The sequence below is a fragment of the Alosa alosa genome, chromosome 18 (assembly GCF_017589495.1).
Source record: "Alosa alosa isolate M-15738 ecotype Scorff River chromosome 18, AALO_Geno_1.1, whole genome shotgun sequence".
Classification (NCBI taxonomy): domain Eukaryota; kingdom Metazoa; phylum Chordata; class Actinopteri; order Clupeiformes; family Clupeidae; genus Alosa; species Alosa alosa.
The window spans coordinates 27,160,110-27,186,444 of NC_063206.1; the positions used below are offsets into that span (position 1 = coordinate 27,160,110).

At 42.2% G+C, this 26,335-nt stretch overlaps 3 protein-coding genes across 5 annotated transcripts; 2 read left to right on the forward strand and 1 right to left on the reverse strand.

Annotated features, from left to right (window-relative positions):
* Positions 1–227: 227 nt before the first annotated feature.
* cisd1 (CDGSH iron sulfur domain 1) lies at positions 228–3,753 on the forward strand. Of its 2 annotated transcripts, XM_048269791.1 has the most exons (4): positions 228–446; positions 1,664–1,869; positions 2,094–2,177; positions 2,376–3,753. In XM_048269791.1, exons 1-4 carry the CDS (start codon positions 419–421, stop codon positions 2,391–2,393), a joined length of 336 nt encoding a protein of 111 aa, XP_048125748.1. In that variant the 5' UTR covers positions 228–418; the 3' UTR covers positions 2,394–3,753. The 2 variants fall into 2 exon arrangements, with proteins under 2 accessions (XP_048125748.1, XP_048125749.1); XM_048269792.1 differs by having other exon boundaries at positions 236–446; positions 2,094–3,753.
* Positions 3,754–5,720: 1,967 nt separating this feature from the next.
* LOC125311286 (60S ribosomal protein L24) lies at positions 5,721–6,091 on the reverse strand. The gene has a single exon (XM_048269183.1). It carries the CDS (start codon positions 6,069–6,071, stop codon positions 5,721–5,723), a length of 351 nt encoding a protein of 116 aa, XP_048125140.1. The 5' UTR covers positions 6,072–6,091.
* A 2,312-nt stretch (positions 6,092–8,403) lies between these two features.
* On the forward strand, positions 8,404–18,413 carry ipmka (inositol polyphosphate multikinase a). Of its 2 annotated transcripts, none has more exons than XM_048269789.1 (6): positions 8,404–8,728; positions 10,440–10,525; positions 11,480–11,576; positions 14,900–15,072; positions 16,613–16,694; positions 16,887–18,413. In XM_048269789.1, exons 1-6 carry the CDS (start codon positions 8,590–8,592, stop codon positions 17,435–17,437), a joined length of 1,128 nt encoding a protein of 375 aa, XP_048125746.1. In that variant the 5' UTR covers positions 8,404–8,589; the 3' UTR covers positions 17,438–18,413. The 2 variants fall into 2 exon arrangements, with proteins under 2 accessions (XP_048125746.1, XP_048125747.1); XM_048269790.1 differs by having other exon boundaries at positions 8,587–8,724.
* The last annotated feature ends 7,922 nt before the right edge of the window (positions 18,414–26,335 follow it).

Below are 26,335 nucleotides of genomic sequence, written 5' to 3' on the forward strand. Positions count from 1 at the left end.
GCAGTTATTTTACCAAAAGCAGTAAACTCTAATATTTAATCGGACTGTCTTTTGCATGGTTATGGTGCACAATCACGCATTTACCACAGCACTGTTTACTAAGATCTTGCATGAATCTATGCACGTTTATCATTTTCCGTCGTAACCATCGTTTACTGTCGTAACCAGGCGCTGCTTAATCACATTAAATGCGCAGAACGTGGGCAGGGTTGAATTCCGCGAAGTGCACTTTCATCACGCGGGGGACCGCCCGGTGTGTGTGTTGTCACTTTTTTTATGGTAACGTTAGAGTAGAAGCAGAGCCCGTCTACTTATTAGACATTCTCTGGTAGAAGCGAAGCGATCAACTTGTGCATCGGCGTTGAGGACGTTGCTGTTTTATCTAAGGAGGATTAACCGTCTATCCAAATTTTACGCCATGAGTAATTCAAGCTCTATATCCAAAGGTAGTACAAATATCCTATAATTGATCTGTTTGGAATATTTGATAACGTTAATGCTTTCCAGCTACAAGAGGATCCTCATGTGATCCAAGTGACGTCAACGTAGCCTAACGTTAATGTTAGCAAAGCTGTTTAGAAACCCTAACATTATTTTGAATAGTAAAACAACAGTCCACTGGCGGTATGTTTAGTGCCAGGTGGCGGTGTCTTTATGACTGATTAAGCCCACGACCAAAGAAAGTCTGTAACGTTAATGTTATTGTGCCCAGATATCGTTCACGTTAGCTAAGATGTCTTCTTTCGCAACTGTGGTGGCTGGCTGGCCAGATAAGTTAACCGCTATGGTTAACTAATGTTATATTATAACTTCAGGATCTGCAAGCAAAGCTGAAACCTGACAGTAGGCCTACCAAATGTACAGCACTGCGTCAGATTTTGGTTCATTGACGCCAACCGGCGAACAATGTATACACTGATCATGGTGTAGTATAGATAGACAGACTGTAAAAAATAGTGTGTTTTGGCTGCCATACTTAACTGTTAGCGGCTAACGTTGTGCTAAGTCGAGCTAGCAAGCTATCCCGAGTTGATCCTGCTAACATCCTGACCTTGAATTACCATGCGCTTGGATAACTTCTGCACGCACTACGAAACGTACTGAACTCAATTTTACCTTAAATTACACCTGAAAACATACCAAAACCTAACATTTTAATTAAGGGGCACTTCATTTGTAAAACAGACTCTTAGTTTTATCTTAAAATGCAATTATAAGGTGTAGGTGTGAAACCCCTTTAATCTTACATTTAAGGTGTCAAGTAAGGGGTTCCCTTTATTTGCTGTGATTGATGTGTTAGTTGAGGTGTTAATTCAGGGATTCCTTGATTTAAGGGGGGGGATTGAGGGGTAAATTCAGTAGGCTTCTCTCCTTAATTTAGACCTAACCTTAATCTATACACATTTCTACTTAACAAAATGCTTTCTTTTGATCTTAAAACCCTTCTCAATTTAAGGCATTTAAAAGGGGTGAAATTAAGGGGTTTTATTTTGCAGTGATGAGGTCGACCAATCCAGGCGTTGAATTCAGTTGGTCATTTGTTTTAATTGTTTCGCTTTGCCAGTAGTAAATCCACATGTAATGTTTATTGTTGGTTAATGTTGGGTGATTTATCTTAACATAACGTTATTGTATTTTTTTTCTGTTTTATCTCTCTCCTCAGCCGAATTAATAGCGGCCTTCTCATTGACCGCCGGAGCAACTGCGGTTGGCATCCTGGTGTACCAAACATTTTTCTCCAAAAGTAAATGCAGTAAGCCAAAGGTGAACCTGGATTTGCAGAAGGACAATCCGAAAGTGGTACATGCGTTTGATATCGAGGACCTGGGAGACAAGGCTGTGTACTGTCGCTGTTGGCGTTCCAAGAAAGTAAGTTAAGGCCCAGAGACTTTGATGGGGCTGAGAGATAGATAGGCCCACCCTCAGTTTATTAAAGAACGCCTTGTTTAGTTGGACATTAGTTTTCTTTCACTCTTTCGTTCATTATGACTGTGTTTTATATAAATTTGGATATGCTGCTAAGTTATGTGTTATTCCATTCATGTTGCTGAATGTTATTTTCTCTCTCTTTCTTTTAATTCGCTCTCCTGTAGTTCCCATACTGTGATGGTGCCCATACCAAACATAACCAAGAGACGGGAGACAATGTCGGCCCTCTCATCATCAAACGCAAAGAGGCATGAGTGCAAAAGTCACAAACTATGATGTCAAGCCTTGGATGTTTTCGCTGTTCACAAACGCACACCAGTGTCTGTCTTAGTCTGTTTTTTGTTTGTTTGTTTGTTTTTCAAATTGGGATTACTACTTCTCTTTCAATTCCTGCAATGTCTGGTGATTTGTCAAGTTCTGTGTCTGCCCTTGTCTTTGTTAACCAGAGAGGGAGAGGGGAGTGAAGAGCCATTGGTCTTTTGTGCAGAAGAGGACAAGCTTGGTCTGACCTTCCTACTGTCCAAACACTAATGTGATTGAATGTGTAAACTGTGATTGCTGTGCTTGCCTAGTGCCTGGTTTTCGTATGTTTTATTTATCTGTGTGTGTGATTAGTTTGCTAAAAGGCATTCTAAATTTGCACTAAGCCATCTATGTGCTGCTTACAGTACGTGTAGGAGAGTTGTCTTATAGGTTTTGGCCACGAAAGTAATCATGTGGCCCTGTCTATGTTCAGGGGTTGGATTGGCATGGAAAGCTCTTCAACGGTTCATGTCTGTCATCTTTCAGTTATTGCAGTGTGTGGATGTATGTGAGCTTGTGTTTCTCCCTGGAACAATGCTTCCTAGTTAATTTAATGTGAGAGATGTCTTTACAGCATCACCCTCCAGCACGTAGCCTTATCTCTATCATTGTCATTTATTTGTTTAGCTCTTAAGTTCTGCAGTGTTATTCAAGAGCAGGGTACATTTTTGTCTTAAACAGCCCGAATGTGGTCTTGTTTGGTCTAAAATGAGAGAATTCCCTCAGATAATCCAGTTCCTCAAACTTAGTATGTTGGCTGTAATGTGCTTTGTTGCCAATCCACTGAAGGGTTCATATCTTTTTTTCATGAGAATGTGGTTTGTGTTGTCCTCATAAACTGCCAATTCAGTTAACATTGACAAACATGGAAACATACTTGATACCAGATATTCAACTGATTTATTTTAGTGGACATTGCTTGGTCAGGTTATTTATTTACTGAAATAAATAATATGTCAACCTACTTCATAGTATTACTGACCCGTTGTCTTGCACTTGTAGCCTAGTATTTTTCTATGTCTGAGATGAATTGTTGCCCCATTTATGTGTTTTTTCCCCCCTGCATTTTCTGTAATCTGAAGACCTAGCTACCAAATTCTTCAATCTGTCAATCAGTTGAAATTCTTCCGCAAGATCTATGTGGTGTACATCTATTTCATGAGCTTGAAGGTGTTTCTTCATAGCATGAATCTACTGTATTGGTTAAACTTAGCGTTAAGTGATTTATAAAACATCCATTATTCCCCTAGAGTAGTTATTTTTGTACGCAGCCTACTACTACAGCTGCCGCTTCCTTTGAAAGCAATCAGTGCAAGAATGTGGCAAGTTGTGAGTTGTTGATCTGAAATACTTTTTTCCTCTATAGTTCATCACAGCTTCATGAGATCAGGGTTGTGTGTACATAGAAGAGAGAAGATAATGGTAAATATATAGAGCTGTTATTAGCTTTTTGGCACCATTATGTATGTTTTGTATTATTTGATTTGGTTTATTATAATGATTAAAAAGCATTTAAACCAAGTGCAATACTCATGTCTTCATTTGTTGATAGAATATAATATATTTTATTGTCATTGGACAGCCTAAGCCTTGGACATCTAAGCCTAAGCATTTATGATTGAAACATTATTCAGTGTAACACCTATTGTATTTGGACATGTAGCCTATTACCAGCTCTCACACATCTTCACTTCCATCTTCAACCTTTTCCTGTCACAAGCCATCGTCCCATCCTGCCTGAAATCTACAATCATCCCTGTTCCAAAGAAATCCACCATTGACTGTCTCAAGGACTATCGCCTAGTTACTCTCACACCTGTCATCACAAAGTGCTTTGAGAGGCTGGTTCAACATCACAGCCTGCCACCCCCCTCGGTTTCGACCCCCAACAGTACGCCTACCGAACAAACAGATCCACTGATGATGCCATGTCACAGGTCTGCACACTGCTTTTTGCCACCTGGGGCAGTGGAGGTGCAATGTGAGAATGCTCTTTGTGGATTACACCTCGGCTTTTAACACCATCATCCCAGACATACTGGTCACCAAGCTGTCAGCATTGGGCCTTCCCTCACTCCCCTGCTCCTGGATAAGGGACTTTGTAATGAACCGCCCCCAAGACAGTGAAACTCGCCCGACCTTTCCTCCTCCCACAAACTCAGTAGGCTACCGGCTCCCCTCAGGGCTGTGTGCTGAGCCCCCTACTCTATTTCCTCTATAGGCCTACTCATGATTGCACTCCCACTTACCCTGAGAACACAATCCTCACATTCGCTGACGACACCAATGTGGTCGTGTTTCAGACGGTGACAAAGCAAACTGCAAGAATTAGGTCGAGACACTGAGACACTGACAAAGTGGTGCTCAGGCAACAACCTAATTCTGAACACCAGGGGCGCCTGCAGGAATTAATGCTATGGTACGCACACCCATCACCCCCGCAAAAAAAAAAATCACTCGTGAACAATATTTGTCCGTTTTAGGTCCGTGCATTGGTCAGTCAGCAAAAAAGTAGCCTACATAGCATAACAACATCCACATGCAATAATACAACGACAACGTCTACACTATTAATTTGGACAACTTGATACAGCCCTATACAGGCTAAAGTTACCTTTAGTTTTGTTCTAGAGTAACGTGACGTCTGGCTTTAGTGCAGTCTAACGTTCTAACAAACACACCAATTGCCTCCATCCTTTCTGTTTTCGTTGTTTAAAACTTGTGATATCCATGATGAGTATTGAGTTAGTGAATTAGCTCAACATTGTGTGCTGATATATATATATATATATGATATATATATATATATAGATAGCCGAGTAAAAGAAAACAACAAGTAGCCTATGCGTGCCTGCGTGCGTATTCTCTCTCCTGCTCAAACAAAATGTGTGCACGTTAATTTTGATAACGTGTTCACTAACTTTACGTAATAGAACATGGTAAATAGCCTGATGGCATGCAGCTAATGGGATACTACTGTGCATAGTTGGGATAGTATGGTAGGCCAATTTGGTGTGAATACACACACACAAGGGAAATTTTCTCTCGCTGTTGAGTAGCCTGATGGTACGCACAGTGCGTACGGACGTACACCTGCAGGTGCGCCAGCTGAACACCACCAAAACCAAAACATCATACTGGACTTCAGGAAAAACAGAACCGACCACACCATCTACATTAACGATGTCACAGTACGATGTGTACAGAGGGTAAACACGTTCAAGTTTCTTGGCACCCACATCTCTGCGGACCTCTCCTGGTCCGAGAAGGCAGTCACCCAGAAGGCCCAGCAGCGAGTCCACTTTCTGAGGGTGCTCAAGAACACTGGTCAACAAGCTGCTGGAAACCTTCTACATGCATTGAGGGGCTTGCTGACATCTCGGTGTGTTTACCAGCTGCACTGAAGCAGACAGTGATAGGTTGCAGAGGGTGGTAAAGATTTCGCAGATTTGGTGCCGTGACCCTTCTCGCAAAAGGAGAAGAAAGCTCTAAGCTCTAAGCTTAGCAGCTCTTATTGCCTGTGCCCTCTGGGCCTTGCGAACTTCAGGCTTCTGATTCCTCTTGGCCAGGATTTCAGCCAGGGAGGCACCGGTGATGGCCCTCTGGAACTTCACTGCCCGACGGGTGCGCTTCTTCGCCACATCTTCAGACTGGCCTTTCTTGTGCTTACGCCTGTACAGAACAGTCCAGTTTATCTGCCTGGGGTTCCTCTTGGCCAGGAAAGCAGATTCACACTTTGCATTCAGGAACTGGAAAACCTTCCCGTCAATCCTGGCATACCGTCGGCCATGACCGGGGTAGATCTTGTAACCACTGAAGCTGCAGAGCTCGACCTTCATGGCGGCGACTCGGGGAGAGAAAGAACTGGTTGGACGCCTCCCCACCCTGTTGACATCTACAACTCTCGCTGCCTCAGTAGAGCGGGAAATATAATCATATACACACACCCATGCCACCATCTGTTTGACCGGTTGCCCTCGCAACATGGTGAGGTGCATCAATTCCAGGACTAGACTCATAAACAGCTTCCCATAACCATAAATCTGATCTCCCCCCACCAGTGTTGTAATGTAACGGAGTACAAATACTTCGTTACTGTAGCCTACTTAAGTAGAAATTTCACGTATCTGTACTTTACATCGCTATTTAAATTTATGTCAACTTCCCCTTTTACTCCACTACATCTCCTAGATAAAATGTATACTTTTACTCCGTTATATTTCCACTAAGCATCTTCGTTACTCGTTACTAAAACATAAAATTAGAAAAAATGTGTGCGACTGCAATAAGGAAGGTTTGGCGAATCACTGCTCCTATATTGCATTACGCACGCTCCGCACGCTGCGCGCTCTATTTCAGCTCTTGTTTGTTGCTAAAGGAGGTGGACGCACAACTGAAACCGCCATGGAAGCACGAGCACCTACTGGAGGACCTCCGTTATCATAGACGACCACCCCGACAATAACTCCGTGAACAGGGTAGTGGTGAATATAACGTCATACACCCGTGGCCGTATTTGCAAGAAATGTTTCTGTACACTGGCTACCTGCCCTAGCGGCCTGTGAAAGGCTATTTATCCATAGCATCGCAGGAGTTGTCTTCAGTCCAAGAAGAGTAAGACTGAATCAGGCCCGGGGTGGGTAATCGGGAGAATTCCCGGTGGGGCCGCTTCACTTTTGGCCCGGTCGAGGAAACAAATATTGACATTTGTCACGCTAGTCTATCTTTTTCTTAAAGTAGGACACGTTCCAAGATTCTGTGCATGACACCAATGCAATGCCTCTGCATGGGTTGTAGCCTACGTGAGGGAGTTCTTCCCTCCCAAAAAGAGTTGGTTGGGTCCATATAGCCCGTCTTTTCCAAAAAGTTTTCTCAGATACGGATAGCCAAGCCGGCCCTACACAAGCGTCAGGAAGGATGGAGGGTAGAAAGAGGCCAGGAGAGACTGAGCAGCAGATCAACCAGTCGACCACTGAAAATGATGAGCCCGAAATTAGTGATGAGGAGGCCATGACTACAGGGACAAGTAGAGAGGATAAATTAAAGTTATTTAATGTAAGAAAGAGCAATTACCCTACATGATAAACCTATATGCCTTGTTTGCTCAGAAGAGGGTGTAGTAAAGGAGTAGGCTAAATCACCAAACAACAATATAGCCTACCCATGCAAAAAACATGTAGCCTAAACATTAGTTCAATATGCCTCATTGTGGAAGCATGAGATAGGCTACATTTCAAAGGCTTTCTTTCTTTCTTTCTGTTTTGGTAACTTGTGGAATAGTGGAATATTTTTTGTTAACTTCTCAGTTGAAGTGAATTATTATATAACCTTTACACATTTGTTGAACCATGGTACTAATAAAAACTACAGGATATAGCAAGAGCTGAAATGTTGCTTAATTTATCCAATTTCCACCACTATGGTCGGTCTTGGGCCTGAAACTCCCGGGCACTGAATTCTGGCAACTTTGAAAACCAGCTTCTTTTGAAGATGAACAGACACATTTTTAGTTTCAACTAATGACTGGCATATTAGTAGCTGTGACCTGGGGAGTAAGCCCTAGAAATGCTCATCCCACATGACCAAAATGTTCTTCCTTTTTCTAGTACGATACTTGTACTTTTACTCAAGTATTGCTTTCTAGTACTTTATACAACACTGCCCCCCACTTCCATTAGCATTCCATTCTGACGACCTGTCCATTGTTTAACACTAGGCTACCAATTTATTCTGTTTTTATGTTGCATTTGCACTTTAAAGCGAGGACTTTTCAAGGACTTTTCCCATGGCAAATTATGATGATCTGATCTGACTTGTTGCGCTTAGCCATAGCCGCATATTGTTTTCTTGAATGCAATGTCGGGTGCGACTGTCTTGGCACGAATTCAGGGTGAAATGCACTGATAATCAATTACTTGAATTTCATGATTCACCTTGCTATAATTAAACGAGATTAACAACGTCTATTTCCGACAATGGGCATCCCTGGTGGGCTATTAGCAGTTCTAGAAACTCTAATGTCAAAACGCATAGACTAGGCTACTGACCTATCTGTTTTTTGAATGAATGTGTAACTTACTACGGGGCGGAGAGTGGGCGAGTCCTAAGGAAGTGGGACGTGGCTAAACGGTATTTTCCATTGACAGTGCTGTGAACGATGAGCACAACAGGCTCGGCGCCTCCTACACACGCCGAGACAACACACTCGAAGTCAGTCAGCTGTAAACCCGGACTGATAGGCTACTCTAGCCGGTTGACGGTTTCCCCTCAGCGGTATGACAGCGGCTATTACCTACATGTATTGTTATGTTCCGTGACTTTTGAATAACCGAAGCACCACCAAACACTGGACGTAACATGTCAGAGAAGTCAGAAGAGACGAACTCCCTGGCACCTGAGCGAGATCGAGCCCCGGACGGCGACGAGAGGCGACTGAATGGATGCGTTCCACTGTCACATCAGGTGGCCGGACACAAATATGGCATCAACAAAGTGGGTTAGTTGGCAACACAATATCACCTAAAGAGTGTAGCCTACTTACAAACTTGGGCTACTTCAAAATACCACTCACACGTATTTTAAGGAGTTATATAGCCTAATACTTCATGTGTAGGCCTAGCCTACGCCTAGATTAGTGACTAAAACATCAATCAAACCTATTAGGCTTATTAATGGCAAATATTCAGCTTACTTTTTTCCATTACAGATCGGTCCGCAAAGATTTTATACACAGGCTAGCCTAGTCTTGTAGGTTCTTGAACGATTTGTGCCTGAATGTCAGTTAGTTTATGACTTTATGACAGGCTATGAGTCAGAGAAGGGTTGGCTGTGGATGAGGTTTGGAGTTTGTACCTGCTGGCTATGTTGGTACGATGCGTTTGCTCAGGTAGCCTGATTGCTTCACTGACAGGTATGCATTGCCTCATTGCATTATGGCACAAACACATATCCAGAGATGGAAAGGGAAAATTTCAAGGAACCTAGGCCTATAGGCCACACAATAATCACCAGTAGCCTATACTCTTCTGTCTGCAGTAAATCATTATGAAATGTAGGCTTGGGCTTCTCCCATGTGTCCATTCTTGAGAGTAGGCCTAGTCCTAGACCCAGCTCATTGCACAGTCCAAATAAAACACAAATAATATGTGTCTTGTAAATAGCCTATAGCAACAGGACTCTTTCCCTGTAATGTTTATATACGTGTAATTTTGACAAAAACTAACCAACCCCAGTCCCCCAGACCGCACTCTTTTTTTGTAAACCCTGGACGGTTACGGCCCTGGTGTGGAGTTTAAGCTGACCTGCGGTTCTTTGGTCGCTGTGGGAGTGATTGCCTCAGCAGCAGCAGCGGGCCAGTGTTTCCTGTAACGTGGGCGTGGGTGTGGGTGCTGAATGAGTTTGCGCTGAGTGCTCCACTCCCCGCAGTCAGCACCTGACCCAGGCAGGGTCATACAGACACTGTGTGCTCAGCACTCACATTCAAGGGGATTTCTGAACAAAGCGTGTGTAAGACTGTGAGCATGTGTGGGTGTGTGTATGTGTGTGTGTCTGAGGGTGTGAGAGAAAATAAGCTGAATAACGCATAATGTTCCTGCAGAAGCATTTAGGAATTACTGGCTTCAGATAATGATGATGTATATAAGCACTTAAGTCATAGAGTTATGACATGCTGTAAAACAATCACTAGATAGTGGTACAACTGAGTCCAACAGAGACTCAGAGAGAGACGAGTTCAAGCAGTCATACAGTTGAATAAATACATATTACGGTATTTAGCTGGTATTTAGTACTAGCTGTTACACCAAACAGGGAAGTGACTTGACTTTTGCAGTAGAATGTAAAAGAAATGTCCAGAAAAGGCCTATCATGTGCTCTTCCACTGTGGGGATTTGTTGTATATAGTATAGTATATATACTTTTTTGATCCCGTGAGGGAAATTTTGGTCTCTGCATTTAACCCAATCAGTGAATTAGTGAAACACCAACAGCACACAGTGAGGTGAAGCACACACTAATCCCGGCGCAGTGAGTTGTCTGCTACAATGGCGGCGCTCGGGGAGCAGTGAGGGGTTAGGTGCCTTGCTCAAGGGCACTTCAGCCACAGCCCACTGGTCGGGGCTCGAACCGGCAACCCTCCGGTTACAAGTCCAGAGTGCTAACCAGTGGGCCACGGCTGCAACTAAAGTTTGATGCTTCTGTGGTTGCAGGTATCTTGCAGCATCCTGATGGCACAGTGCTTAAACAGCTTCAGCCACCCCCCAGAGGCACTCGAGAGATGCACTTCTACACACAGGTAACACACACACACACACATGCGTGCACACACAGGCATGTGCGCACACACACACATGCAGACACACACACACACACACACGCACATTCACTGCGTAATAACAGTGAAGTTCAATAATAGAATTCTATCCAAGGGCCTTGGTGTCTGTTGCAAGATTTCAAGAACGCTGTCTTCCTCTTTGTATTTTTTAAACTTCCTTGTACAAACTGAGAAAATACTTAAAAGAAAAAGTAATCATGTAGTGACTGATAGACCTCTAGGTTTGAGATGTTTGATGTCATATCAGTTGGTGACCTACTGTTTGTTTCTTGTAGCTATATCATTTCCCTTTCATCAGCACTTTCCACTAACAATTAGCACCAATTCCAATAGGTTTTCTAATGGCTCAAAACATCCTGTTTCCATCGTATCGACAATGTGTGTCAGTAGATAAAAAACCCCATCAGTTGTCAGTTTGTCTGTCAACACCTTGCTTTAAGAATACATTCATTAACATTCCTGCATTCACAAACATCAACAAACATAATTAGAGGTGGTTGACAAATTGCTCTTTGTATCTTAAGAACTGTTAACAAAATATTGAATAATTAGTTAAATTGAAGAGCTAGGCATTTGTGCTTTCATGTAGGTAATAACACATGCCATTCATAATGCTTTATAGATGTTCATCACAATCCATAAGGTGAAATGGACATTATTTTCCTGGTTCTAGTTAGTAGTGTTGAGGACTATATCAAGTGTGTGTGAGTGTGTGTGTGTGTGGTTGTGTCCTCTGTCTCTGTGTGTTTCTCTCTGTGTGTGTGTGTGAGAGTGTGTGTGTGTGTGTGAGAGTGTGAGAGTGAGAGTTTCCTGTGCATGTGTTTGTGTGTGAGTATGTTGGCATGTTTCCTGTGTGTGTGTGTGTGTGTGTGTGTTTTGATGTTGATGTAATTTATACCTGTTTGCCTGCCGCAGGTGTTTGCTCGGGACTGTTCCGACCCTCAGGTGTTATCCCTGCGGCCGCACCTTCCCGTATTCTACGGCACCTGGGCATCATCAGACTCACCCAATGGTAATGTCCTATAGCGTCTATAAGCAAATCTCTAGTGGTCAACATGTTATAAGGATATGACAACCCAAGAGGGCAATCAGACAGGACGCGGTTTTGGAGTGAGGCCTTTTTTATGTTTCGTATTGGTAGTAAGCGTTTTACGCACTGCTAATGCGCCCAGAGCGCCTTGCGTTTTGTGTGCCTGCTGCGCCTCGTGTTTTTGCAAAGGCGCTCTGAGTGTCTTGAATTGAAAAAAGTTCAACTCAAAGTGGAAAAGTGCCCAAGTTTTTATGAAAACATAGTGCACCTCGCATTTTATAAGTGGCAAAGTGTGTTCTGTCTGATCGCCCCCTAAGACAATTCCTCCAAATAAATGAATTGTTGGACTATAATCTTTGATTAGATTATGCTGTTCTTGTATGTACTGGATCTGTTATCAGTTACTTTACACTTTTGCATAGAATTCCAGAGATAACCAGTCCTTACAGGGCTTGTTTTACCTGTTTGTGGTTGGCTGCAGCATATACCTACTGAACAAGTTTATCAGGCGGAGCTACATGCAAAAGGTTTATTAACTTGCTGTGAGAGGCTTATAAAAGTAATCAACAAATGATAGGATTGAATGACCTCATCTGTTAAGCAGGTAGTCTGCAAATTGAGAGTTGATCATTACCTCACTTAAGCAAATAGACTTACCTTTAAATGCTGCTTTGTTGCAGCTTGCTCAAAGGGGTTAGGCTAGTCTTTGTAGTCTATTGGGAGGAAGATCAAATTTCAACTGAACATACATAAAGACGTTTGTGAGTCATGTTCATTTGAGGTGTAAAAGGCATTATATGTACATGCATGTTTGTAATCACAACAGAATTCAGGACCATGTTCATTGTTCATATAAAAGATAATAAAAAAAAAATTGTTTGCCAAAATTCACAGAAAGTTACCAAGGTTGTTAAATTGTTATATTAAGAGGTGATTTGGCATTCTCAACTTGGCAGTGGGCCAAAATTATGAAAATGTGTGTATTATTATCTTGAATGAATAAATATGCATGTTCTGAATGGATCTATACTGGCAGTATTCAGACATGAAATCATACTGTAAATCTTAAGGCCTTTTTACATTTCTTGACTGAATTAGAAAATAAAGTTTTTCTCTATCTCTGATTAAGCATTACATTCTCAAAGCAGCTTCAGCTATAAGAGTAAACTAATAATTGACATGATTGAAACTAGGACCTACTCTGTAAAGAGAAGGTGTCGTTAATCATTTAGGAGAAGCCCCTCTAATCAGGTCATGACATTACAGTCTCATGGAAATGAGACCAAGACCTGTTTCTACTAGATCCTGCCACCTGGGTTAGGGCACAGAGAACCTGTTTGGAATGGCAAAGAGTTATCCCGATGTTTGTTTTCTTGAGCTCCTTTTAAGGTGGGGAAATGTGATAGCCATCAGTATCTCTGCTTTGAAGGTTTCATTTCACTTGTAAAGTTCATGGTCCCTCAGTCTGGTTCCGACCTTCTAAGATTCTGTCAAACAGTAAATTAATGTTCAAATCAAGCTGAAATGTGTCTTGTGTCTTGGGATGGATTTGTTGTAATACACAGAAAATGAAAGGTTTGTTTTTCTGTTTGTACAACCATTATTGACATAAACGGCAGAGTAGAGGGATCAATAAAGAGGTGTTGTCCTACTGGGTGGGCTATTGTCTGAGGGAGTGTCAGTAGTACTGGGTGGGCTATTGTCTGTGGGAGTGTCAGTAGTCTGTTCATGGTGTCAGTAGTCTTTGGAAGGTGAGCTTTGGAGTCTTCTCACACAGACAGCCTCAGAGAAGCACTGATTTCTTTCCGATTTCCTTTCTATGTGCTTTATTCTTCTGTTGAAGTGTGCATGTGTTTGGAGGTGTGTGTGTGTGTGTGTGTGTGTGTGTGTGTGTGTGTGTGTGAATCATAATCACTTTTCAAGATGTGTCTAACTGGTCACTAAATGTTTTCTTTTGTGTCACATCTTGTTATGCATGGGCAACATTGCTTCATGTATCCCTCTGAAACTTCATACAGAAACTACAGTAACTAAACTAATTAAGCACTTAAAGAAGATAAAGAAAGGCTGAGACACACTTTGTTTATCTGCATTTGCTCACTTTGGAATTAACAGACAACTGTGTGTGTGTGTGTGTGTGTGTGTGTGTGTGTGTGTGTGTGTGTGTGATAGAAGAAGACTATGACACTTATTTCCTTAAACATACTTGGTGCAGCCGAGTACTACGTCACCTTTCCGTGCTGCTGCAGCGGCCCGTCTGTCTGTCTGTCCATCTGACTTTGGCCCCTGGTCCCTTCTGCTCGTAGAGCTGTACCTGAAGCTGGAGGACGTGACGCGACGGTTCTCCAGGCCGTGCATTATGGACCTGAAGGTGGGCCGCAGCTTCGACCCCCTGGCCCAGCCTTCGCTTGGAAGCGCCAGCAGCAGATCAGGAAGTACCAGCTGATGGAGGAGATCGGCTTCCTGCTCCCTGGGCATGAGGGTGAGGGAGAGAAAAACATGTGTGTGTGTGTGTGTGTGTGTGTGTGTGTGTGTGTGTGTGTGTGTGTATGTGTGTATGTGTGTGTGTGTGTGTGCGTGTGTGTGTGTGTGTGTGTGTGCGTGTGTGTGTGTGTGTGTGTGTGCGTGTGTGTGTGTGTGTGTGTGTGCGTGTGTGTGTGTGTGAATCATAATCACTTTTCAAGATGTGTCTAACTGGTCACTAAATGTTTTCTTTTGTGTCACATCTTGTTATGCATGGGCAATATTGCTTCATGTATCCCTCTGAAACTTCATACAGAAACTACAGTAACTAAACTAATTAAGCACTTAAAGAAGATAAAGAAAGGCTGAGACACACTTTGTTTATCTGCATTTGCTCACTTTGGAATTAACAGACAACTGTGTGTGTGTGTGTGAATCATAATCACTTTTCAAGATGTGTCCTAACTGGTCACTAAATGTTTTCTTTTTGTGTCACATCTTGTTATGCATGGGCAACATTGCTTCATGTATCCCTCCTGAAACTTCATACAGAAACTACAGTAACTAAACTAATTAAGCACTTAAAGAAGATAAAGAAAGGCTGAGACACACTTTGTTTATCTGCATTTGCTCACTTTGGAATTAACAGACAACTGTGTGTGTGTGTGTGTGTGTGTGTGTGTGTGTGTGTGTGTGTGTGTGTGATAGAAGAAGACTATGACACTTATTTCCTTAAACATACTTGGTGCAGCCGAAGTACTACGCCACCTTCCCATTGCTGCCAGCGCCCGCCTGTCTGTCTGTCCATCTGACTTTTGGCCCCTGGTCCCTTCTGCTCGTAGAGCTGTACCTGAAGCTGGAGGACGTGACGCGACGGTTCTCCAGGCCGTGCATTATGGACCTGAAGGTGGGCCGTCGCAGCTACGACCCCCTGGCCTCGCCCGAGAAGCGCCAGCAGCAGATCAGGAAGTACCCGCTGATGGAGGAGATCGGCTTCCTGCTCCTGGGCATGAGGGTGAGGGAGAGAAAACTTTGTGTGTGTGTGTGTGTGTGTGTGTGTGTGTGTGTGTCTGTGTGTATGTGTGCGTCCGTTCGTCTATGCGTGCGTGCATGCGTGTGTTCGTCTGTGTGTTCATGTGGGTGCATGCCTGTGTCAGTCTTATGTCCATCTTGTAGCTTGTTTCAGCTCCTCCTTTGTGTCTTCTTCACCCTGGTCAAGCAGTCTAAACTGTGTTTGCCTGGTTAGCTGTCCCTATAACTTTTTCCTCCAAGCTATCACTAAACGAGGACGAGGCCTAGAGCTGAACTGAGCAGCCGCTTGTCTCATGACCCGGCCGTCACCCAGCAACATGACAGAGGAAATGTGATTAGACTTTTATGGTCCCATAGTTTGAACAAAGGGAAGTACTATCGGATCAATGGTCCAAAAGCTCCACCTCACAGTGCAAACAGGATAGTTAAGACTGCCCGTCACTGCAGCTGCTAAGGCTAGGGCATCGTGCTTGTGGTTGCTTTGTGTTCACTTGCTTTTGCCTGTGAGTTTGACAGAGGGAGGTTTTTGAGAGTTTCTGCTGATATTTATATCGCAGGTTGTATACAACTGAAAGACCCTAAAATAGATAGTTGACAACACTGTGAAATAATTGATTGTTATCCAGTGGGCATTGTTGTCTGTTTTGTCAGATGCTAGTTAGGTTTGTCAGATGCCGGCCTAGTTACCGATTGGCGTCTGACAGGTTCTGTGTGTTGTGGTTTTGATGTTGTCATGGTGATCCAGGGCTGACCTCCCACTGGTCTCTGGCATGTCATCACATCACTTCCTGTGTTCTCAGTTTGACGCCAGCTTCTTTACACCCCTGTCCTTTACACCCCCGCTCGCTGTCCTTTTGCTTGGCCACTCGTTTTATCGGTCTTCTGTCTTCACCTCAATTCCCTCTACACTCTTTCTCCCTTTCTTTTCATTTCTTTTCAATAAGCATCTCATCAATTTCACTCCAGCAGACTCCCTTTATCTCTCCCTCTCTCCTGCTCTTGCACTCTCTCTCTCCTTCTCTTGCTCTCTCTTTTTCTCTCTCCCCCTCTCTCTCATGCCCACTCTCTCTCTCTCTTGTTTGCACACACAAAGATACATAAACAATGTTGTCCCTTCGCTCAGTCTCACTCAGACAGTTATGGAAGTGAATTTCTCTCATATGGAGATCAAATTGATCACCTGTCTTGTGCTTGTGCAGACATTCCTGAACAGTCTGCCACAGTGGCAGGCAGGCTGCATTGAAAGTTGTTCAGGCTGACATTATTGCTTCCGGCTGCCTGTGACAACAAAACTCAATCTCTGCCAGAGAAATGAAATGGCCTCTCTCTCGCTACAGATTGAATAAAGTCATACTGTTGTTGACAACCTGGCAGAGCAGAAGACTGAATTATGAGTAGCTGACTTTGTGTTGTTGGGGTAAGGATTTAGTGTTAGAGTGGGTGTATCAGAGTGCACACAAATGCAAACTTTGTTGTTGTTTCTGGGTGAGTATGTTGACCCTTCTGGCCTTGTCTATTACTAGGTATATCAGCCAAGTCGTGACTGCTATGTCTGCCATGATCAGTTCTTCGGACGCAGCCTGGGAAAGGACACTCTGGCCGGAGGTAGGGTTGCATCCATTCTTCTTAGACAGTCTCCCTGTGAACCCTGTGACCTTCAGTGTTCTCTCTCTCTCTCTCTCTCTCTCTCTCTCTCTGGGAAGGGGGGTTATTTAGGTTTTTAAGTGTTTTTGATGTAATGGTTCAATTAAGGCATTTTAAAAGTATCTCTCTCTCTCTCCCTTGTCTTGTCTGTAGGTCTGGCTCAGTTCTTCCATGATGGCGTAAAGCTCCATAAGCAGACCATCCGTCTCTGCATCCGCAAAGTCCAGAACATTCTGCGATGGTTCGAGAGCCAAAAGCAGCTTCACTTCTACGCCAGCTCCCTGCTGTTTGTGTACGAGGGCGCGTCGGGTGCACACACAGAAGCAGAACAAAACAACAACCACCACCACCACCTACCGCCTCAGGAGTCTTCCCACGAGGGATCCCCAGCCAAGAGCTCCTGCAGACGGGGAGGCTGCGGCGGAGACCTCCCGGACAGTTTGCAGAACGGAGGTCAGACACATGGCTCAGCCCCTTGTCTGAGACAGAGTAACGGGAATGTGGAGTGTGAGGAAGAGGAGGAGGAGGAGGAGGAGGGAGAGGAGGACTCAGGTGGATGGCTTGAGGAAGAGGGAAGTGAAGGCCACGTAGAGGTGAGGATGATCGACTTTGCCCACGTCTTTCCCAGCGAAAGCCCTGACGAGGGTTACATGCACGGCCTGAAGAACCTGCTGTCCACTCTGAGAAAGATCATCCAGGACTGACCAATGATCAAGCTCTCCTCTTTCTCTATTGCTTCCTCTTTTCCCCTCTCTCCCATGTTATCTCATTCTCTCTCTCTGTCTCTCTCTCCATCTGTTCTTGCATCCTGAGTGGGCTCATCTCATAATCACTGGTTGTGTCTGTGTCTGATGGAAACATATGGGTTTCACCCTCTATCTCAGGTAGATTTTTTTCTAATCAGATCTCTAATCTGGATTGTGCAATTTTATATATTGACTTTATGCAACTGTGACTAATTTAATTAATTTATAAACGTAACCTTTTCTGAAGATCTATATCATATTCTAGATGCACAAATAATTGTAGCTGTATAGTTTTAAGTTTCTTGACTCCAATAACTGGACAAGAACTGTGATTTTGTAAGTGTGAGGAGGATTGTATTGGATCTTAACTGATTGGAGGTGTAGGTAACATTACTGCCATAACTTACATAGATCATGGAGTCAGATAAAAGTAGACAGGCTTACTGGAAGAGAGCAATTGCTCCAGATTTTATGGAACATGGATTTTATGGAATCTCTTTTTTTTTTACATTTGGGGCTGAATATATGAGGAGCTCCTTCCAAAACGCTATAATCAGTAGTTATAAGAATAGGAATGTGTAATATTTATTTTCATTTATTTAAGTTTTTCAGCCACTGAGCTGATTTGAATTAACATTTGTATGATGTTTTAAAATAGTATTCTGAACAGATAAGAAGTACAGTTCAATTATTTTAAAATTTGTAATTGTTTTACAACTTTTGCAATATTGAACATCCACAGCACGTGTCCAATAGTAATTCTATTTTTCAAAGAGCTGTAAAGATATTAATTCCTTTCTCACAAGACAGGGACTCTCTACTTGAAGGCAAAGTAATTCATGAAAGAACCATTCTGACTTCTTCAATGTGAAACCCATCATCACATTGTCGCTGTCCTCAACGCTGTGAAGTAAAAGCATTTTAATGAGTCTTGTATCATTGCCAAGCTTGTAGAGTTTCAGCTAATGCCAAAGGCCTGTAGAACCAGACTGCAGGAGACTCTGTTTATGTTATTGATGAACCGTGTGACAGTAAGGCTCATCATGTTGAATCTAGTCCTGATAATTGCTTTATAAAATCTTTATCTGATTACTATATTTATATTTACTTGACCCCATTTGAAACATATTTAAAATCTAAATACAGTATAAAAGTAAATGAGATGTAGAGTGTGATTGGCTGATTCCTTGGCATTCTCTGTTAATTAAGGCCCTTTCCTGAATGTGATTTCCCTGTACTGAGTTTCACACACACCACACACACACACACACACACACGCGCGCGCACAGTACACACACGCACACACAGACACTTCATATTTATTACATTACTTGAAGGCTGGACATATCCTGGAATGACACATGTTAACTGTAATATTTCAACATTTATGTTTTATTTGTATGTTTTATTTTATTAATTTCTATGCACATAAGATGTATCTTACAGGTGGATATTTCATTGCCTTTTCTGACATTGAGTATATGTCTCAGTGATGGCAGCACATTTTTTTTTTTTTTTTTACATTGTACGGTTATTATGAATGTTCTAATAATTTAAGGTTGTCTAATGAATAATGTCTAATGAATGAATAAAACTTTATTTACCAGAGTTATGACATACAAATGCACACACTTGCACACACGAGTGCAAACACAGAGTATGTTCTCTACACACACACATTCTCTCTCTCTCTCTCTCTCTCTCTCTCATTCACACACACACATGCACGTACATGTTTAGGCTACTCTGCTGGGCCCTACATGTTTCATGGCATTGCTGTTACCATGAAGTGGAGGCATGAGTTATGAAATGATTTCAATCCATCAGAGAAGCTTTAGCTGTCTTATACAAGACCAGCACATTCAACCTTACAGTTTTTTCTGATTGCTTAAGCACATTTTTTGTATGGCTTTTTTTGCAAAACTCTACACACAAATAGAAAAACCTTTCACCCAATCAGCAAAACATTGTAGTTCTCTTGCAAAAGCTAACACACCTTGCTTACAGTTTTTTCTGAATGCTTAAACACAACTGTGATTCTTATAGCACAATTTCTAAAATTATTAATACTTATAGCAAAACCACTCACTGAGTTCACAAAGCTAAAAGCACAAACACTGCTTTGCACTCAGTTTGCAATTTTGTAACACACACTTTGCCCAACTGTAGGCACAATTCACTACAAAGCACTCTTTTTGCAGAACTGTAAACACAACTCATGCTTTACACTCAATTTCCACATGATCAACACACTCCTAGCAAATCTATACACATGTATGGCTATTATTATGACCGCCAAGAGCTGCCGGGGGTCATATAGGTTTAGTCAGATTTTTTTTTTTTTTTTTTTTTTCTTTTTGCCCAAATTTCCGTCAATGATTCCCGGGACACTGAAAGACCGGGTACACACGAAACTTGGTGGACATGTAACCCCACATGGATAGCATGGAACCATCGTTTTCGTTTTGATCTGTAGCCCCCGCTGAATTGGACCCCAAAGGAGGGTAGGGCAGACACAGTTTTCTGTGAATATCTCGAAAACCGTAGGGTTTAGGAGGACCATTTTTTTGTATGTTGATCTCAAGGGGCCATGTCAACCCATTCCATAACCACTCATTTCATGTATAGCGCCACCTAGTTAAACACAAAAAGTAAAAATGAGGTGGTGTAATTGAAGGTATCTGTGACCTAACATAGTCAAAACTGCACGAAATTGGAAGTGTAGGATCATTATGACACCCTCTGTATGCACGCCAAGTTTTGTGGAATTCCGTTCATGGGGGGCCACACAATAAATTAATTTATGTTACTATACACCAACTGGCCTGTAGGTGGTCGGAGACAGTTTTCTGTGAATATCTCGAGAACTGTAGAGCCTAGGAGGTCCACCTTTTTTGTATGTTGGTCTTAAGGGGGCATGTCAACCCATCCCATTACCACTTATTTCATGTATAGCCACCTAGTTAAAAATTAAAAAGCAAAAAAAATTAGGTGTTTTCATCTCAATATCTCTGGCTGACAAGGTCAAAACTGCACTAAATTAAAAAAGTGTAGGATCATTATGACACCCTCTGAATGCATGCCAAGTTTTGTGTACTTTCGTTCATGGGGGCCTTACAATAAAATAATTTATGTGTACATTTAGTGACGACACCAACAAGGATTCCAGGACACTGAAAGACCGGGGTACATAAAACTTGGTGGGCATGTACCCCACATGGATAGCATGGAACCGCCATTTTTCGCTTTTCATCTGCAGCCCCCGCTGGACTGGACCCCGAAAGGAGGGTAGGGCAGACACAGTTCTCTGTGAATCTTTTATGGTATGTTGGTCTCAAGGGCCCACATCAACCTGGCTCATAATCACTCATTTGTGATTTGCCTGGTAAAAAAAAAAATGAAAATCAGTAGGATTAAAAGAAAGCCAAAATAAATATTCATCATCATCATCATGGCTGCATTTTCAGTATTGGCTAGAAGTAGTCGTTTGTCCACTAGATGGCGATCGTTGCAGTGAGACGAATTTTGTTGGAAGTTAAAAGTGGGTTGGAAAAACAATGGACGCTTCATACAAGGACTGTAATTTTAATGAGCTTAACATCTAATAAGGATAGGACGATGTTCACGAAGTGTAATTCCCATTTCTTCTTGAAGCCGAAATAAATCTGAGGATGTTTATCGGACATGCTTGGTTTTTACTGCAGGTAACGTTAATCTTGTAATATCAATAAGGACCTAGGTAATGTTACCGTTAGCGTTGGTTGAGTGATGGAGACATTTGATTTATTGCATTTGTAGAAAACTATAAATGCGGTTATACCAAAGCAAAATGTATAGCAGCACTGTTTGTATCTTTTCGACTGTCATTTATTGCACGTGCTACAAAAAATCATTCTGTGCAATGGAAGATTTACCAATGTTACAACCGGGTCTGATACAGTTTTGCCTATACATGCGTGAGACTGAGACGCCTGTTTATTTTGTTTTAAGCGCGTGCAGGGTGTGAGAGGGAATCGATGTGCTTTGATTACAGCTTGGTAGTTGTAGTCTGTGAAATTAAAAAGCACGGTGTGTGAAGTATCCAAACAATGACACCTTCATTTCATTATGGCTGCTTTAGCAAAACACCTTAAGCTACTGTGTAGTGGGTCCCATTTAGAAGTGGCTACTTCATTCAAGGGCTCATTGACTCATGGACCAGCTGAATTGGACCCCGAAAGGAGGTGGTAGGCAGACACAGTTTTCTGTGAATATCTCGAAACCGTAGGGGTTTAGGAGGACCATTTTTTTTTGTATGTTGATCTCAAGGGGCCATGTCAACCCATTCCATAACCACTCATTTCATGTATAGCGCCACCTAGTTAAACACAAAAAAAGTAAAATGAGGTGGTGTAATTGAAGGTATCTGTGACCTAACATAGTCAAAACTGCACGAAATTGGAAGTGTAGGATCATTATGACACCCCTCTGTATGCACGCCAAGTTTTGTGGAATTCCGTTCATGGGGGCCACAATAAATTAATTTATGTTACTATACACCAACTGGCCTGTAGGTGGCGGAGACAGTTTTCTGTGAATATCTCGAGAACTGTAGAGCCTAGGAGGTCCACCTTTTTTTTGTTGGTCTTAGGGGCATGTCAACCCATCCCATTACCACTTATTTCATGTATAGCCACCTAGTTAAAAATTAAAAGCAAAAATTAGGTGTTTTCATCTCAATATTCTGGCTGACAAGGTCAAAACTGCACTAAATTAAAAAAAGTGTAGGATCATTATGACACCCTCTGAATGCATGCCAAGTTTTGTGTATACTTTCGTTCATGGGGGCCTTTACAATAAAATAATTTATGTGTACATTTAGTGACGACACCAACAAGGATTCCCGACACTGAAAGACGGGGGTACACAAAACTTGGTGGGCATGTACCCCACATGGGATAGCATGGAACCGCCATTTTTCGTTTTCATCTGCAGCCCCCGCTTGACTGGACCCCGAAGGAGGGTAGGGCAGACACAGTTCTCTGTGAATCTTTATGGTATGTTGGTCTCAAGGGCCCACATCAACCTGGCTCATAATCACTCATTTGTGATTTGCCCCCGCAAAAAAATGAAAATCAGTAGGATTAAAAAGAAAGCCAAAATAAATATTCATCATCATCATCATCATGGCTGCATTTTCAGTATTGGCTAGAAGTAGTCGCTTGTCCACTAGATGCATGATCGTTGCAGTGAGACGTAATTTTGTTGGAAGTTAAAAGTGGGTTGGAAAACAATGGACACTTCATACAAGGACTGTAATTCTACGCGAGTTTTAACATCTAATAAGGATAGGGACGCATGTTCACATGAAGTGTAATTCCCATTTCTTCTTGAAGCCTAAATAAATCTGAGGATGTTTATCGACATGCTTGGTTTTTACTGCAGGTGCGCTAATCTTGTAATATCAATAAGGACCTAGGTAATGTTACATTTAATGCTGGTTGAGTGATGGAGACATTTGATTTATTGCATTTGTAGAAAACTATAAATGCGTTATACCAAGCAAATGTATAGCAGCACTGTTTGTATCTTTCGACTGTCATTTATTGCACGCAATACAAAATCATTCTGTGCAATGGAAGATTTACCAATGTTACACCGGGTCTGATACAGTTTTGCCTATACATGCAAAGTGGAGACTGAGACGCCTGTTTATTTTGTTTTAAGTGCTGCAGGGTGTGAGAGGGGAATCATGTGCTTTGATTACAGCTTGGTAGTTGTAGTCTGTGAAATTAAAAAGCACGCGGTGTGTGAAGTATCCAAACAATGACACCTTCATTTCATTATGGCTGCTTTAGCAAAAACACCTTAAGCTACTGTGTAGTGGGTCCCATTTAGAAGTGGCTACTTCATTGGCTTTCATTGACTCATGGACCCGCTGAATTGACCCCCGGGAAGGAGGTGGGGCAGACACAGTTTTTCTGTGAATATCTCAAAACCGTGGGGTTTAGGGGGGACCATTTTTTTGTATGTTGATCTCAAGGGGCCATGTCAACCCATTCCATAACCACTCATTTCATGTATAGCGCCACCCCAGTTAAACACAAAAGTAAAAAATGAGTGTGGTGTAATTGAAGGTATCTGTGACCTAACATAGTCAAAACTGCAATGAAATTGGAAGTGTAGGATCATGACACCCTCTGTATGCACGCCAAGTTTTGTGGAATTCCGTTCATGGGGGCCACACAATAAATTAATTTATGTTACTATACACCAACTGGCCTGTAGGTGGCGGAGACAGTTTTCTGTGAATATCTCGAGAACTGTAGAGCCTAGGAGGTCCACCTTTTTTTTTGTATGTTGGTCTTAAGGGGCATGTCAACCCATCCCATTACCACTTATTTCATGTATATACCACCCAGTTTAAAATAAAAAGCAAAAAATTAGGTGTTTTCATCTCCAATATCTCTGGCTGACAAGGTCAAACTGCTAAATAAAAAAAGTGTAGGATCATTATGACACCCTCTGAATGCATGCCAAGTTTTGTGTACTTTAGTTCATGGGGGCCTTACAATAAAATAATTTATGTGTACATTTAATTGACGACACCAACAAGGATTCCCGGACACTGAAAGACGGGTAACAAAACTTGGTGGGCATGTACCCCCCACATGGATAGCATTGAACCGGCTATTTTTCGTTTTCATCTGCAGCCCCAGCTGGACTGGACCCCCGAAGGAGGGTAGGGCAGACAGTTCTCTGTGAATCTTTTTTATGGTATGTTGGTCTCAAGGGCCCACATCAACCTGGCTCATAATCACTCATTTGTGATTTGCCCCCCGTAAAAATGAAAAAATCAGTGGGATTAAAAAAGAAAGCCAAAATAAATATTCATCATCATCATCATCATGGCTGCATTTTCAGTATTGGCGAGAAGTAGTCGCTTTTGTCCACTAGATGATGCATCGTTGCAGTGAGGCGTAATTTTGTTGGAAGTTAAAAGTGGGTTGAAAAAACAATGGACACTTCATACAAGGACTGTAATTTACTTGGTTTAACATCTAATAAGGATAGGGGCGATGTTCACATGAAGTGTAATTCCCATTTCTTCTTGAAGCGGGGAAATAAATCTGAGGATGTTTTATAGGACATGCTTTGGTTTTACTGCAGGTACGTTAATCTTGTAATATCAATAAGGACCTAGGTAATGTTAACAAGTTAAGCGTTTGTTGAGTGATGGGGAGACATTTGATTTATTGCATTTGTAGAAAACTATAAATGCGGTTATACCAAGCAAAATGTATAGCAGCACTGTTTGTATCTTCGACTGTCATTTATTGCACGCGGCTACAAAATCATTCTTGTGCAATGGAAGATTTACCAATGTTACACCGGTCTGGATACAGTTTTGCCTATACATGCGAGACTGGAGATCACTTCGTTTATTTTGTTTTAAGTGCGCGCAGGGTGAGAGGGGAATCGATGTGCTTTGGATTACAGATGGAAGTTGTAGTTCAGAAATTAAAAAGCACGCAGGTGTGAAGTATCCAACAATGACACCTTCATTTCATTACATGTTTAGCAAACACCTTGTTACCGTGTAGTGGGTCCCACGAAGTATACTTCATCTGCTTTTCATTGACTCATGGACCCTGGAATTGGACCCCCTCGAAAAGGAGTAGAGGGCAGACACAGTTTTCAGAATATCCGAAAACCGTAGTGGGTTTAGGAGGACCATTTTTTTTTGTATGTTGATTCTAAGGGGCCATGTCAATCCATTCCATAACCACTCATTTCATGTATAGGCGCCACCTAGTTGGAACACAAAAAGTAAAAATGAGGTGTGGTGTGAATTGAAGAAGGTATTCAGACCAATATAGTCAAAACTGCACGAAATTGGAAGTGTAGGATCATTATGACACCCTCTGTATGCACGCCAAGTTTGTGAATTGGCCATGGGGCCAAAGGTTAACAAATTAATTTATGTTACTATACACTGTTCGGCTCAGGTGGGTCGGAGACAGTTTTTCTGTGAATATCTCGAGAACTGTAGAGCCTAGAGGTCCACCTTTTTGTATGTTGGTCTAAGGGCATGTCAACCATCCCATTACCACTTATTTCATGTATAGCCACCTAGTTAAAAATTAAAAAGGAAAACAGGGTGTTTTCATCTCAATGGTCTCTCATTGACAAGGTCAAAACTGTACCAGAAATTAAAAAGTGGTAGGATCATTACACCTCTGAATGCATGCCAAGTTTTGTGTACTTTCGTTCATGGGGCCTTTACACAAAATAATTTATGTGTACATTAGTGACGACACCAACAAGGATTCCGGACACTGAAAGGACTGGGTACACAAAACTTGGTGGCAAAATTTCACATGGATAGTATGGAACCGCTATTTTTCGCTTTTCATCTGCAGCCCCCGCTGATCATTGGACTCTGTGAAGGAGGGTAGGGCAGACACAGTTCTTCGTGAATTATGGTATGTTGGTCTCAAGGGCCTGCCATCAACCTGGCTCATAATCACCATTTGTGATTTGGCTCTCCGGTAAAAAAAATGAAAATCAGTAGGATTAAAAAAGCAAAATAAATATTCATCATCATCATCATCATGGCTGCATTTTCAGTATTGGCTAGAAGTAGTCGCTTGTCCACTAGATGGCAGATCGCCAGTGAGACGAATTTTGTTAAAGCTGTGCGGCTTGGAAAACAATGACACTTCATACAAGTGACTGTAATTTTACGCAGAAATAACATCTGGTTGATAGGACATGTTCACATGGAAGTGTATTCCCATTCTTCTTGAAGTCAAATAAATCTGAGGATGTTTATCGGATGCTTGGTTTTACTGCAGGCAATGCTAATCTTGTAAT

Excerpts from the sequence above, each read along its gene's own strand:
- cisd1 (XM_048269791.1), top strand. The coding sequence starts at position 419 with ATGAGTAATTCAAGCTCTATATCCAAAG. Across the intron at positions 447-1,663 it reads TTCAAGCTCTATATCCAAAG|CCGAATTAATAGCGGCCTTC; the intron begins GTAGTACAAATA and ends CTCTCTCCTCAG. Across the intron at positions 1,870-2,093 it reads GCTGTTGGCGTTCCAAGAAA|TTCCCATACTGTGATGGTGC; the intron begins GTAAGTTAAGGC and ends GCTCTCCTGTAG.
- LOC125311286 (XM_048269183.1), bottom strand. The coding sequence starts at position 6,071 with ATGAAGGTCGAGCTCTGCAGCTTCAGTGGTTACAAGATCTACCCCGGT.
- ipmka (XM_048269789.1), top strand. The coding sequence starts at position 8,590 with ATGTCAGAGAAGTCAGAAGAGACGAACTCCCTGGCACCTGAGCGAGAT. Across the intron at positions 8,729-10,439 it reads ATATGGCATCAACAAAGTGG|GTATCTTGCAGCATCCTGAT; the intron begins GTTAGTTGGCAA and ends CTGTGGTTGCAG. Across the intron at positions 15,073-16,612 it reads TCCTGCTCCTGGGCATGAGG|GTATATCAGCCAAGTCGTGA; the intron begins GTGAGGGAGAGA and ends GTCTATTACTAG.